This window comes from Pristis pectinata, chromosome 7 (genome assembly GCF_009764475.1).
Source record: "Pristis pectinata isolate sPriPec2 chromosome 7, sPriPec2.1.pri, whole genome shotgun sequence".
Taxonomy (NCBI): Eukaryota; Metazoa; Chordata; class Chondrichthyes; order Rhinopristiformes; family Pristidae; genus Pristis; species Pristis pectinata.
Window position 1 is genome coordinate 38,792,355 of NC_067411.1, and position 16,290 is coordinate 38,808,644.

The following is a 16,290-nucleotide window of genomic DNA, read 5'->3' on the forward strand; positions in this document are numbered from 1 at the left end:
AGAGACCAAGTCGCTGAACTTATTTAAAAAGGAGATGGTGGACAACTTGTGGATACAACATATATCAAGGGGTATGGGGAGAGAATGGGAATATAGTAATAAGATATCCTTATCAGTCACATGTACATCAAAACACACAGTGAAATGCATCTTTGCGTGGAGTGTTCTGGGGGCAGCCCACAAGTGTTGCCACGTTTCCGGTGCCAACCTAGCATGCCCACAACTTCCTAACCCGTACGTCTTTGGAATGTGGGAGGAAACCAGAGCACCTGGAGGAAGCCCACGCAGGTATGGTGAGAACGTACAAACTCCTCACAGACAGTGGCTGGAATTGAACCCGGGTCGCTGGTGCTGTAATAGCGTTACGCTAACCGCTGCACTACTGTGCCTGCCGGATCAGCCATGATCATACTGAAAGGTGGAGCAGGCTCAAGGAGCCAAGTGTTGTACTCCTGCCCCTATGTTCTATATTTAAAATAAGAATTACAGTTTCTCAATGCGAGACAACATATAGTTATCCATCCCTTTGACGCATTTTACTGATCTTGCTTACTTTACTCAGCACCATTATGGTATGGGATGCAGGTATCACCAGCAAGGCCAGCATTTAACGTTCATTGTTTAAATGTCAGTGAGAAAGTGTTGGTGAATCACTGCCTTGAACTTGTACAGTCCATATGGTGAAGGTGCTCTTGGGTAGGGAGTTCCATGACTCCGACCCAGTAACAATGAAGGACGGTGATATAATTCCGAGTCGGGATGGTCTGTGACTTGGACAGAGACTTGCAAGTATATACTTCAGCTGTCCTCGTCCTTCTTGGAGGTGGAGATCAAAAGTTTTGTAGATCCTGTCAAAGCCATGGCAAGTAGCATCATTGTATTTGCTGGATGGTATACACAGTGGCCATGGTAGTGGAGGAAGTGATGTTTAGGTTGGTGGATGGGACTGTAGCTAAGCAGACTGCTTTGTCCTGGATGTTGTCAAACTTCTTGAGAGTTGTTGCATCGGCACTTATCCAATCACATGGATAATATTCCATCACACTCCTCGCCTCTGCCTTATAGATTTTGCAGAGACAGGAAATGAGTCACTCATCACAGGATGGTCATTTTCTGACCTGCTCTTGTTTGCACAGTATTTAGATGGCTGATTCAATTACATTAGTGGTCACTGTTGATTCCCTGGGCATTGATGGTCATCATTGTATCACAAGGCACAGAAAGAGATTATTCAGTCTATGGTGACTCTTTAATAAGCATTATTCAATCAGTCTTACCCGCCCCTGCTCTCTTCCACAACTATGCATTTGGCTTCAGTTGCTCCACTGAATGAGATCCAAGTTCTTGCCATCTCTGCATGGATTTATTGTGAACTTGCTTTTCTGGGATTCTGTTCAACCCATTCATAACTTTCAACACTTTTGTCAAGCATCCTCTAAACCAGAAATTCCAAAGCTTCCCTTGATGTTTTCCACTTCAATGAAATTTGTTTGCTTTAACCCACCCCTTCTCCACTCCAATTACAAACTATTTCTTGCAGAAGGATGCCAAGGTTGTTTAGAGCTTTTATCGGGAATCAGTTCCTTTTACAGAAGGGAGAGTGAAAATAGAATTCTCTCCCTTGAGCTATTATTGAAGCAAAATGGAGATGGATAAATTTTTGATTGGTGAGGGTCTGTTAAGGCAAGGTGTGGGATGGCACTGCAGTATAATTAGCTGTAATCTCGATGATAAAATGAGGAGGTAAATGGTGGTTTCCTGTTCCCAAGGTAAGTATAATCTGTGATTTAAAAATGATATAAGGGATACCAGGCAAAGCATGGAGAATCTGCTGGCTTTTGCAAGGGAAAGCATGTTTATCAGTGAGGATGCCTTCTTTCTCTATAACCTTTCTCAGTGACATTGTCTGCTGGTGTGTTGACTTGGCAGCAAATGTAGTACTGCATTCCTGCAGAAGATCCATGGGAGTCTGTGCCTGATGAGAATTTCCAGGCCAGTCTTTGTAGCCACCACACACACAAATTTTATCTGCAGTTATATTCCTTTGTGCACACACAGTGCCCTCCCTCAAGCACCGATTGGCTGCTGGACACCTGCAGTGATGTCAACTGGTGTACTAAGAATAATTGGCCTCAGTTACTCGAAATTCATCTCTGGATACAAGGTTTGGGAAGGTCCAGTTCCTCAACACTGGTCTTAACCAGAGGAATGAGGCTTGCTGCAGCGTCAGTTAAGGGGACAACTCTAAATGGGCCATAAGTGCTGATCTTCTGGTGGATTCCCTTATTACCTTCTCACCCATATTTGCTTCCTCATAATTGGTATCCATTCACTGTCAATATCTTCTGATTTCCCTCCAGTGATCTTCCCAGCTACTCCAAACTCCATCTGACCATTTCTTTTCCTTATCCTAAGTCCTCACCCTAATACACTGCCCAAAGATCCCCCCTCCACTCTGCAGGAGAACTCATTGAAGACCTGACTATGCGTGTGGAAGGACTTTTTTAACCACATGCAGCTCTCTGTGGAGGGGGTCTCTTGTAGTAATCTATGAACAGTTGCTTGTCTTTACCATTTAGTTTGATTACCATGGATAAACTTTGAGCAATCATGAAAATAGGTATATCCAGTCATCCAATTCAATGAAACATTGCACATTTGTTAGCCAATAAGGGATGTTTATGCCCATGTAACACAGCATCTTTTTTTTTTGCAGATAAATGTCACTTTAACCCCCTCCTCCCCCCTTCACATTCTGAACTAATTTTCCTGTGCAACTGCTGTGCTCACCCTGGGCTAGAAGTCGGAAAATGTATATATTTTTTGAAGCTTGACAAATTGAAAAATGAGAGCCGAGTTTACCTTAGTAGACAATAAACTGCTCCGCACAGCTGCCAGTCATTAAAAGATGATTTGTAAGTAGGTGTGACAAGATATAATGGGATGATTTGCTGAGTCCTCAACTAAGCACAGTGAGAGATTGATTTGTGGTTCCGTAGCATGTGTCATATGCTCCAATTTTGCCAATGCACTTCACTGTCATTGAAGAGTTTTTGAGATGTAGTCTCCATCATGGTGTATAAAACGTGGGAGCCAGTTTGCACCAGCAAGTGGAATCTGTTTCAGTGACGTTGAACAAAGGATAAACTTTCTCCTGTAGTTTCCTCCTGATCTACAGAATAGGTTTAGACCAGGGTCTGGTAATCTCTGCACTGAATAACATCAGGCCTAATAATTAGCTACATTATAGTTCTGTGCAACCTCGACCAGTGTGGTCACTATGCCTGCTTGGCACATCGATACGATAATGTCATGGGATTTTTATAAGAAAGCCATGGTGAATCCATTATGCTCTGATGGCTGGCAGCCTGTCAGAATCCATGAGGAAGGGCATCATCTCCCTCGTTCACAAGCAGGAGAGTGAGAAGGATGACATCAGGAATTGGTGATCCATCTCACTGTTGAATGTGGATTATAAGATCCTATCCAAGGTCAGGTCTGCTCTGGGACAGGTGATCCACCCAGACCAAAAACCTGTGCTATACCTGGCAGGAAGATCTTTGATAGCCTTGTGCTGCTCAGGGATACCATCGCCTATGTGCAGGACAGAGGGGTGGATGCCTACCTGGTCAGCTTGGACCAGGAGAAGGCCTTCGACAGGATATCACACATGTACATAATGGATGTGCTTTCCAAAATGAGCACTGGGCAGGGAATCAGGGATTGGATACAACTGCTCTACACATATATCTGTAGTGCAGTCCTAATCAATGCTTAGCCACACAGTCACAAGTGTAGACAGAGTAGAACAGTTGCGTAACAGAGCACTCTCTGATCAATGGGCTGTTTCGAGGGGAACACACAGAGAAGGACATCAACTCGGTGAAAGACGCCCTTTGGTCTGCCTGAAACTTGTTGATTTCCCAGCACAGTGAGATGTCCATAGGGGAATGCTGCACATTCCAGGCTGCAGGAGTATGTGCTGAGGGGCGCACTGAAGCTTGGTGCAGCCAATGCAAGGACTTTGTGGGAAAGGACCACAGTCTTGTATTCTTCTCCAACTGGACATGAAGGGCCTGGGTCGGGTGGAAAAGCCCCTTAAATATTGTATTGTATTGGTGTATCACCCTAGGGAACCACATGAGTGGCAACGGTGCTATGGGTTTTAAAGAATAAGTTAACACTACTGAATGCATTGTCCATGAATGTAAAAGTTTTGTACTGTTTATTCTTGTATTTTTTTTATTATGAATAAAGTGTAACGGTTGCTACCGCGAAATAAAACAAGACACTAGTCGGAGGATTGTCGAACAGAAGTGGTTTATTTTCCCGCCTTGCGCGGGCCCTTTAAGGGAGACTGTTCCCGCCCAAAGCAACCGGCAATGATGTAAGTACTACGTCATCAAGACTTTCCCGCGCGCGGGTTCTCCCCGTCGCTCGGGAAAGACGAGGCCCGCCGCCATCTTGGGCCTCGTCGCTCCGATGCCGCGCGACCCGACTGCCGAGCCGGTTTGCCCGACTAAACGGTGAGTCGCCACAAAAGTTTATTTTGAAATAAAAAATTGCCCTCAGACACCAGTCACCGTGGTCCTAATGTAGGTCTTGACCTGAAAGGTCATCTATCCCTTTGCTTACACAGATGCTGCTTGACTTGCTGAGTTCTTCTAGCTGAGTTCATTTTTTGCTCCGGATTCCAGCATCTGCAGTCTCTTGTGTCACCAGGCACCATCAGTAGTGCTAGGGCATCTTTTAAGTTCAATTGAGAGAGGTGATGGAGACTCAGCTGAATGTTTCATCCAACAGAGTCATAGAGATGTACAGCATAGAGAAAGGCCCTTCAACCCACTGAGTGCATGCTGACTGTCAAACACCCACTTACACTAATCCTACATCAATAGCACGTTTTATTCTTCCGACATTCTTAGCAATCCCTCCCCCCCCCCCCCCCCCCCCCGCCCCATCTCACCCCTGATCATACCCCTCAACTACACACAAGGGGCAATTTATAGTGGCCAATTAACCTACCAACTAGCATGTCTTTGAGAGGTGGGAGCAAACTGGAGCCCAGGAGAAAAGGACAGGCAGCAACACTTCCGCCACGATTATCCTCAACACTGGTGCCCCACAAGGCTGCATCCTCAGTCCCCTATTTTACTCCCTATACACTCACAACTGCATGGCCAGTTTCTGCTCTGACTCCATCTACAAGTTTGAAGATGACACCACTGTAGTGGGCTGAACCTCAAATAACGATGAGTCAGAGTACAGAAAGGAGATAGAGAGCCTAGTGGCATGGTGTCATGACAGCAACCTTTCCCCCAGTGTCAGCAAAACAAAAGAGTTGGTCATTGACGTCAGGAAGAGGGATGGTACACACGCTCCTAGTTATATCAACGGTGCTGAGATTGAGAAGGTTGAGAGCCTCAAGTTCTGAGGAGTGAACATCACCAATAGCCCGTCCTGGTCCAACAATGTAGAGGCCATGGCCAAGGAAGCATACTAGAGCCTCTACTTCCTCAGGAGGCTAAAGAAATTTGGCATGAAAGCACCTACCACCAAGCTCTAGGACAGCTTCTATCCCACTGTTATAAGACTATTGAATGGTTCTCTAGTACAATAGGATGGACTCTTGACCTCACAATCTACGTTTTTATTGGTCTTGCACCTTATTGTCTGCCTGCACTGCACTTTCTCTGTAACTGTTATACTTTATTCTGCATTTCATTATTGTTTTCCCTTGTACTAAATGCACTGATGTGATGAAATGATCTGTGTGGATGGCATGCAAAAGGTTTTCAATGTACCTCAGTACATGTGACAATAATAAAACAATTTACTACATGGTCATGGGGAGAATATGCAAACTTCACACAGACAGCACCTGAAGTCAGGATTGAACCCAGGTCTCTGGCACTGTGAGGCAGTGGCTCACTGCTGTACCACTGTGCCATTTCACCTGAAGCACCTGCAACAGTGCAGCACTTCCTCAGCCAAGAGTTTTGTCTGAAGTGGCACTTAAACTCACAATCTACTGACTGCAAAGTGAAGAAACAACCTATTTTTGCATTGATTAAGTTGCTCACGACAACATTAAGAATACATACGTTTTCCACCCTCTCATCTGAGAGTGCTTCAGCAATCTGCAAATGTGTGCACATTATGATTTGCAAAAGTCAATGTGACTCTCAGTATCCAGTGGTCCCAAAACATTTCTATCCGAACAGTATTGATTGAAAACACACAGTGAATTGGAATCATTCACCAGAAGGGAAAGGGATGATTTTTCAGAAATTAAGAGGGATTGATGATGTGACTGGAGAGAAACTATTTCTTCTGGTTGGGGAGTCGATGACTGGACCACCGTGTATACATCAGAACTAGGTCTTTCCAGAAGAAGGTTAATAAACATTTTTATATGCAGAAGATAGTAGAAATTACTGCATATTGAAGATCATGCTGGGTTAGTTGTTAATGTTATATCTGAGACTGACAGATTTTTATGAGTTAAAGGTATTAAGGGATGGGTCACAGATGAGCCACAATCTCATTGAAAGGTCGAGGGCCAAAATTGTCTCTTCCTTTATCTATATTTCTGTTAATTCACAAAGTTCATTGTAGAGTCAAATCAAATAAGAGAAATAAATCAATGAATTTTAATTATAAATGAGTCACAGATATAACTACTCTATCTTCCAGTATCCAGCCATTTACTTTCATCATTCAGTGGTCCCTTTGCCCCAAGCAGTCCCCGCCTCCTCAAACTTGCCTCGAGACCCCCACCACTTCCCATCCAGGGCGGTAATGGCAAGTTGCCACCAAATATGTTTGCTTATGATCGGGGGGAGTTGAAATGTCATCACTTCGTGCCCGGATTCTCAGGGAAATGGGCATCAATAGTTGTAATAGTCCTGGGTTAATCACTTCCAAGCCACAATTTGCTTTACCATTACATCGGTACAAATTAGTCCCTGCTTATGCTGATGAGTCTATGAGGAATCTGGTGCCATCCACCTGCATTCTGGCTTCAATTTGCTGATCGTATCCCTCCCCTGCCCTACACCCTTTCCCCCATTGTGAAATGCAGGCCCTTGCTTTATGATGATGGTCCTATGCTGCTTTTTGCTTTGTGTTTTAAACTTATATAATCAGTGTCTACATGAAAGAAGCAGGAATTGTATTGCAGAACAACCGGTCTTAACTGGACTACATCTGAACTGTTGTCATACTTTGGGTCTTGAGAAAACTCATCTGTGCAGTCAACACAATTTCATACTGTAAATAAGTTGTACCCTGAAGATATAGACCAGGCTTTTCAACAATCTGGAGGAATGAAGGAGACCAGACTTCATCCTTATCCTAATTAATTCACCCTCGGGAGCCATTTTACTGAGTCAGTTGAAGTTAGTCTTAAGGATCAAAATGACCGCAAACCAATTTTAATAAATGAAAAAAAGCTAAAAGCTAATTTTACTTATGCCTTTGGCCACATGATCCTTAGCTCATGATTATTACATCAGCACAAGGCACTAAGAGAATGTGCCCCACTTTCAACTGTCAATTGAAACACAAACTGTAATGTGGTCGGATACAATATGGTGCAGTGTCAACATCTGTTTGTGGAACAGATTTGTATTTATGTTAATTTTAAAATTTTGTTAGACATGTTTATTTAATTTTGGCTTTTTAAGTGGCTTATCGCTTACTGGATGCAAAAGGAAAGGCTTTGTACTGACTTAAATGTGTGTCAATGACGTCTACTATTGTCATTCGCCTAGTGAGTTCAGGAGCTGAAGACTTAGGAGCCTCCAGAACCCACTGGTTGATTGACGTTACCCTTATTTTCCTCAACAACCACAACAACTTGCATTTATATAGCGCATTTACAAACTGAAGCATCCCAAGGTGCTTCTTGGGAGTTTGATCAACTAAGATTGACACTGCACCTCATGAGGTGTTAGGGGAGATGACCAGATGCTTGGTCGAAGAATTTGGCTCCAAGGAATGTCTGGAAGGAGGTGGAGACTTTTAGAGAGGCATTCCAGAGCTTGCAGCCAGCAAGCTGAAAGCATAGCTGGAAGTCCAAGTTGAACAGGAACGCCTGAGTTAAAAGAATGCAGGTACCCTGGAGGGTTACCCGGTTATAGGAAATTATAGAGAAAGTGAGGGGTGAGGCAGAGAATGAGAATTTTAAAATTTAATGTTTGCTTAATTGGGAATTCGCACTGTCATTTCACACAATGAGTGATGGGTGGAAAGGACTCAGGAGAAGCTGGGAGAGGGTAGTGAAGTTTTGGATGAACTTGGGTTTGTGGGGAGCAGGAGGCAGGAGACGAGCCAGCACTGTGTTGGAGTAGTTAAATCCAGGGGGCAACAAAAGGAATGGACGGGGTCTTCAGCCACAGATGGCTTTAGGCAGGGGTGAAGCCTGGTGATGCAGAGATGTAAATGGGCCGTGTAGTGTAAAGGTTTGTCCTCAAACGATTGTCAAGGAGAGGGATGGAGCCAGCAATTAAGGAATGGAATTTACAATGGGGACTGAAACCAACAGTTATAGTTTTTCCGGTATTTAGATGGAAGAACTTTCTGCTCATCGAGTTTACTTTGGTAGTCTGACAAATTGGAGTGTGTTGAGGGGTCAAGTGATGTGTTGAGATAGACATGAAAACTGATGCTAACCTTGGGATGAAATTGCCGAGGTGCAGCAGGTAGATGAGAAATAAAAGGAGGTCATGGATAGATCCTTGGAAACACCAAGGGTCCATTGTAGGAAGGGAAGTCATTAAAGGTGATTCACTGGCTAGGACTAAATAGATAAGGATGGAATAAGGTGAGTGCAGTGCTACGCAGCAGACAATGGTGGAGAGGTTTTGGAGGAAGATAGTGTAGACAACCTTGTCGCCAGCTGCAAACAGCTTGTGAAGTACAATCAATTTCCTTTGCCCCAATCAAAATATCATTACTGACTTTGTTCAGAGTCATTTCAGTACAATTCAATTGTCTTCAGCTTCCAAGACCCTAAATTCTCCCTCTGAACCCCTTTGCCTCTCTGGTCAACTTGTTTTAATGGTATTGTTCTTTCAAATTGCCTTATGACTATAGTGATTATAGTCACTGTAGTCTGGAAAGGTGCCATTAAGTACAAAATGGTGTGGAAAATGCAAAATAATGTATTAAGAAGGTCAGTGCACTCTATACAGGAGAGATGTGGAATTCACTTCCTCTGCAATAGAAGTGTAGAGAGTCCCTTAGTTCTGCAAATAGGTGTAAGGAATGCGTAAATTAAGCCCATAATTTTTCTGACTAGGAATAGGCTACTGGTCTCTTAATGTTTAACCACTGTGTATTGCATATTTATTTGGTCTGGCAAAGTGCACAACACCTTTATTCTGGCCCTTGTGGAATGTAAACAACAGCAGGAAGCAGTTGGGCTGAATGGACCTTTTCTCTGCTGTAACATGTACACAATAAATGCAAGGAAGCTGCCACCAGGCTTTCAACAGTTCTCCATAAGAGCCTTTGTGACTTAGACCACTGTGGAAATTGGCTGTTATATTTCCCTATGTTAAAACAGTGGCTAAGCTATGAGTCATCTTAAGGCTGTGAAAGGCATCAAAGTATATGACATCTTTGCCTAGAAAGTATCTCTCTGCAGTTTCAAAAAGAGAATGTAAATTGAAGTTTACCAAAAAATTGTAAATAAGCTTACTTGAATTGTAAATTGTAATGATCATCATAATTATTAAACCATCAAAAGTTGAACTGCTGCTTTGACAATAACTCAATGATTCTGTGCTGCTTTGATTTTTTTGCTTATTTATTTAAAATCATCATAAAGTACTGTGTGAAAAGCTTTCATAATTCTACATCCTCCAAGGGTTGTATGACAGGTGACTCTCTCTTTTACATTGTAGCATGTGACAGCAGTCATTGGGGGCCCCACTGCAACAATCGCTGTCAGTGCAAGAATGGAGCTCTGTGTAATCCCATCACTGGAGCCTGCTTCTGTACACCGGGCTACAAAGGCTGGAGGTGTGAGGAGCTCTGCAGCCCTGGAACATACGGGAATGGGTGCCAATTAAAATGCCAGTGTCAGAATGGAGCAACCTGTGACCACGTGACCGGCGAATGCAAATGCCCTCCAGGATACACTGGCGCATTGTAAGTACAGATTCCAATAGATGCTTCCTAACTTCCACTTCTTTTGGGAAAGAGGAACAGAACATGCAATTATTTTCTGTGTGTCAATGATGATTAAAATGAACTTCTAGCTGGTCTAACTTGTTCTACTCTGTAAACTTGAGGCCACTAAACCTTTGCTGCCAGGCCTCTAACCTGTTGCTCCATCACCTCTCTGCACTTTGAACTACATTGACTCCAGGCCAAGTAAAATTTTGATGTTAAAATTCCCATTCTTGTTTTCAGCTGTATCCATGGCCTTGAACACCCCTTCCCTCTCTTGCTCCCTCTTCAAGTTTAATCGGTCCACTGTTGACAGCTGTGCTTTCAGCGACTGAGGTCTAAAATCCCATCCTAAACTGCTCTTTCTCTTTACCTTTATCTCCTCCTATATAACACCAATTAAAATCTATCTCTTCAACCAGGTTTCTGCTTTAGTTTCTCTCTCTCTGTGGCTGGGCAACAATTTCTAATTTGCCCAGAGTCCTGTGAAATGTTCTGGGATGTTTGTGCTACATTTAAGTGCTCTTTAAATGGATGTTGCATAGTTAAGCCTCCAGGTTAGCTGCCTGTTTAACTGTGACACAGCTTTCCATGCAATCTGTGGCACACAACCTACACAGTCCTGAACATGAAGTGTTTGATTTTTCCTGAGTATCAATGTGACTTTCTTGGGCCACCTTCTGAAGGTCCATTGAACTCTGTATCATCAAGCAGGAACTGCACATGTTATATAATATCCTGGATACACGGTCCCATTGAGTGGACTGTAGGCAACATGGCTAAAATAGTTTCTTTCACTATCTTTTCTCTACAATCTACTTGATTATAATCATGACAAAAGAAAAGAGAATTTATAATAAATTTTAATTAACTGAGAAGAATGTGATTCACCATAATCTTGCACCATTTAAGATCACCATTTTAGAATCACATAAATTCTTTTCATTATTGTGAATAAAATCAGTGGAATCATATACTGAAGAGGCACATTGATTGGTTATCTGTCTTTTTCTTTTCACCTACCCATTTACTAACTTTATAAGTATTCACTCATTCAATCATGGAGACACGAGATTCTGCAGATGCTGGAATCTGGAGCAACACACACAAAATGCTGGAGGAACTCAGCGGATCAGGCAGCATCTATGGAGGGAAATGAACAATCGAGGTTTTGGGCCGAGACCCTTCATCAGGACTGGAAAGGAAGAGGGCAGAAGCCAGAATAAGAAGGGTGGGGGTAAGGGGGGGAGTACATGCAGGCAGGTGATAGGTGAGTTCAAGTGATAGGTGATTCCAGGTGAGAGGGGGAAGGTAGGAGGGTGGGGGAGGGGTAGATGTAAGAAGCTGAGAGGTTATAGGTAGAAGAGGCAAAGGGCTGAATCTGGTAGGAGAGGGCAGTGGACCATGTAATAAAGGGAAGTAGGTGGGAAATAGATGGTCAGGTCATGAGGGCGGGGGTAGGGGAAAGAGAAGGGGAGAGTGGGTCACAGGAATGAGGGAAGACAAAGGAGGGGGAGTAAAGGAGGGAGAAGAAGGGAGATGTTACTGGGAGTTAGAGAAATCGATGTTGAGGCCGTCAGGTTGGAGACTCCCAAGGCGGAATACGAGGTGTTGTTTCTCCAACCTACATCTGGCCTCAACGTGGCAGTAGAAGAGGCCGTGGATAAGACATGTCAGTATGGGAGTGGGATGTGGAATTGAAGTGGGTGGCCACCGGGAGATCCTTGCTTTTGCGGGGGACAGAGTGAAGGTGCTCGACAAAGCGATCATCCAATCTGCATTGGGTCTCGCCGATGTAGAGGATCCCGCACTGGGAGCATCAGGTGCAATAAATGACACCCTTGGATTTACAGGTGAAGCGGTGCCTCACCTGGAAGGACTGTCTAGGGTCCTGAATGGTGGTGAGGGAGGAGGTGTAGGGACAGGTGTAGCACTTAGTATGGTTGCAGGGATAAGTGCCAGGATGTTCATCAGTGGTGAGGGATGAGTGGACAAGGGAGTTGTGGAGAGGGCAATCCCTATGGAAAGCGGGGTGGGGGGGGGGCGAAGGGGAAGATGTGCCTAGTGGTGGGATCCCATTGGAGGTGGTGGAAGTTGCGGAGAATGATGTGTTAGATGTGGAGGCTCATGGGGTGGTAGGTGAGGACAAGGGGAACCCTGTCCCTGTTATGCCAGGGGGTGTAGGGTGAGGGCAGACGTGCAGGAAATGGAGGAGACGCAGTTGAGGGCAACGTTGATGGTGCTGGAAGAGAAACCCCATTTACTGAAAAAGGAGGACATTTTGGATGCCCTGGAGTGGAAAGCCTCATCATCGGAACAGATGAGGCGGAGGTGGAGGAACTGAGAGAAGGGGATAACATCCTTACAAGTGACAGGGTGGGAAGAGGAGCAGTCAAGATAACTGTGAGAGTCAGTGGGTATGTAAAAGATGTCTGTGGTTAATCTGTCTCCGGAGTTGTAAGTGTACAGGGACTTGACGTTCATGGTGAAAACGAGGCGGTCAGGGGCGGGGAACTGAAAGTTGTTGAAGTGGTGGAGAGCATGCGAAGTGTCACGGACGTAGGTGGGAAGGGACTGGACCAAGGGAGACAAAATGGAGTCAAGATATGACGACATGAATTCAGTGGGGCAGAAGCAGGCAGAAACAATGGGCCTACTGGAACAGTTGGGTTTATGGATCTTTGGTAGGAGGTAGAAACGGGCAGTGTGGGGTAGGGGAACTATGAGGTTGGAGGCATTAGAGGGAAGATCTCCGGAGGTGATGAGGTCAGTGATAGTTCCCCTCTCCATTGCTTCCCTCATTCCTGTAGCCCCCTCTCCCCTTCTCTTTCCCCTTCCCCCACCCTCATGACCTACCCATCCCTTCCCCACCCTCACGACCTGCCTATCTATTCCCCACCCCTTTATTCCATGGTCCATTGCGCTCTCCTACTGGATTCCTTCTTCTTCAGCCCTTTGCCTCTTCTACCTATCACCTCTCAGCTTCTTACATCTCCCCCGTCCCCCACCCTCCTACCTTCCCCCCTCACCTGGACTCATCTATTACCTGAACTCACCTATCTCCTGCCCACATGTTCTCCTCCCCCTCCCCACCTTCTTATTCTGGCTTCTGCCCTCTTCCTTTCAAAACTCCAGTCCTGATGAAGGGTTTTAACCCGAAACATCGACTGTTTATTTCTCTCCGTAGATGCTGCCTGACCTGCTGAGTTCCTTCAGCATTTTGAGTGTGTTGCTTCATTCATTCATGGGATGTGGGCAGTGTCAACAGGGCCAGCACTTATTACCCATCCTTATCATCCATGAGAAAGTGGTGGTGAGCTGCCTTCTTGAACTGCTGTATTCCGTGTTCCAAAGCTACTCATCCCATCCTGTTGAGGAGGGCGTTCTGGGATATTGAGAACTAAAAAGATGGCAAAAGAGATGGTGCCCCAACATTGCAGCACTTCTTCAGTTATGAACAGGGAGCACCATCCTGGATTAAGCACTCAAACTTCTGACGTGAACACACAACCTTCTGACAAAGCCAATGTGCTACTCAGTGAGACATGACTGAAACCAAAATGGATATAGCGAGGGATAGAGAGAGAATGATGAAAAAGACATTTTTATATTTTGTTATCAGCAATTTCATCTTTTTGCCATCTTTTTATTTCTTCGTCTTTCAATCCATCTGTCATCTATCCATCTATCATCTATCCATTTATCACCTATCCATCTATCTGTCTGTCAGTCTTTCTAGCTCCCCGTCAATCTATCACCTATCCATCCATCTGTCTGTCAATTTATTTATCACCTATCCATCTATCTGTCTGTCAGTCTTTCTAGCTCCCCGTCAATCTATCACCTATCCATCCATCTGTCTGTCAATTTATTTATCATCTATCCATCTATCTGCCTCCTTACCTGCAAGTTGGTAAGGAAGTAGCAAGGGTTTGAAGCAACATTAATGGTTTATTCAAACAGCTGCCACAGCTACAGTGAGCTGAGTGGCCTGTTTCAATACTGCTTGATTTTATGAGATCTTAAACTCAGATGAAATTGCTGATAACAAAATGTAAAGTTGTCTTTTTCATCATTCTCTCTCTATCCCTCTCTATATCCATTTTGGTTTCAGTCATGTCTCACTGAGTAACACATTGGCTTTGTCAGAAGGTTATGTGTTCACGTCAGAGGTTTGAGTGCTTAATCCAGGATGGTGCTCACTGTTCATAACTGAAGAAGTGCTGCAATGTTGGGGCGCCATCTCTTTTGCCATCCACAGATAGATGGAAAAGCTTCCTTGACAGTGTTCTGAAGAAAAGCTGGGGAGCTCACCCCAGTGCACCGGCCAACACAAACATCGCTGAAGCAAACTATATGGTTATTATTGCGTTGTGCAGGTTGGCAGTCATGTTTCCTGCATTACTGCCATGACTACAGCTCAAAAAGAACTTTGGAGGCTGAAAAGCACCTTGGCATGTCCTGAATTGTAAAAGGTGCTATAGAAATGCAAGTCCTTTTCTTTCTGTTAGTGTGTGTTTATTTTTCTGTAATTTTTTTTTGTTTGATTTTCTAGTTGTGAGGATTTGTGTCCTCCTGGTAAACATGGACCTCAGTGTGAGGAGCGATGTCCTTGTCAGAACGGAGGAGTGTGTCACCATGTGACGGGAGAATGTGCCTGTCCTCCTGGATGGATGGTAATCTATAATATTCTATCTGTAGAATTAATAATCATGTACCCATTCACATTTTGTATGTTCAGAAGCATTGCTTTTATTTCGCACTCAAACTTTGATATTTCTTTGGATCAACGTGTAACCTTGAAACTACCCATGTAAAACTTCTTACGGTGATATATATATCTTTGTGAACTGCTACTTCTTATATTTTGTTAACAAACTAGTCATATCTCTCAAAATTCCTTTTTGAGATTCCTTTCCCAAGATGATTGACCTCCATCACCCATAATTACCTTCTCTTGCGGGTGATATGGTTCTAGCTAGTGGAGGCTTTCTCCCTTGATGCCACACTCAATCTTTGCTGCCTTTTCAATGACAATCACTCTCATCTCACCTTATATTTTGTTGTTTAATCACCGTGAATTCCTCTGTGGCAATGTAGTTAAGGCAAAACCCAAACTGGATATTGGTGAGCAGGTCATTAGTGAGTAAGTAAAAGCCAATTAACAGCACTGCCAACATCACCTTTTATTATTTTGCTTCTGACTGAAAGGAGACAAATTATATTTAATTAGACAGATTGTATTTATCTTCCTTTTTTGGACAAAACATATTTTTTGCATTATCAGGTGGATGCCAGTGGTGTAACTGATTCAGAACAGTTCAGTTAGAGGTGTAACTAGTTTTGGAGCACTGAACTTCTAAAAAAAAATTATATTTCAAAAATAAACTTTATTCATAATACAAAAGAAGAAACTGTGCAAAACATTTACATTTACGGTCTTTACATTCAGTAGATTTAACTTATTTTTTTAAACCATAGCACCATTGCCACTTGAGTGGCCCCCTGGGGTGATACACCATTTCATTGTTTGAGGGGCATCCCTACCTGACCCAACCCCTCCATGTGTGGGAGTGGAAGAACCCTAGACTATGTCCCTTACCCACAGAGCCTTTGCGTTGGCTGCACCAAGCTTCAGTGCATCCCTCAGCACATATTCCTGCAGCCTGGAATGTGCCAGTTGCAGCATTCCCCTACAGACATTTTGCTGTGCTGGAAGGCCAACAAATTTCGGACAGACCAAAGAGCTTCTTGATGACCTTCCAGCAGCATTTGATGTTTGTCTTGGTGTATGCCCCTGGGAACTTTAGCTTTGCAGCCAGGATGTTGTCTGGTTGCATAGCCTTTGCAGTTGAAATAGGAAAACCAACATCAGTTTGCCACCTCACTTTTAGTTATGCATGGTGCTGCTCCCAGCATGCCCTGCTGCACATGTTATAGAACCAGACTTGATCGTAACAGCGGGTAATTGGGCCATCACGTTACAGGTTGTGGTGGTGTATGTTTCTCCACAGTAGATGCCCAGTACTGCTGGATCTGTTCTATCCCATTTAGTGCCATGCATTTTTGACAGTGAAACCCACCCCATGCACATGGTGTTTCTCTTCCAGT

The 16,290-nt window shown here is 44.0% G+C and overlaps 1 protein-coding gene across 1 annotated transcript in view; it reads left to right on the forward strand.

Moving 5' to 3' along the window:
* Nucleotides 1-16,290, forward strand: part of megf10 (multiple EGF-like-domains 10) — a 162,562-nt gene that overhangs the window by 75,436 nt on the left and 70,836 nt on the right. Inside the window, exons 6-7 of the mRNA XM_052020066.1 lie at nt 9,912-10,158; nt 14,735-14,855. Of these exons, the coding sequence (XP_051876026.1) occupies nt 9,912-10,158; nt 14,735-14,855 (368 nt within the window). The remainder of the gene's footprint in view (nt 1-9,911; nt 10,159-14,734; nt 14,856-16,290) is intronic.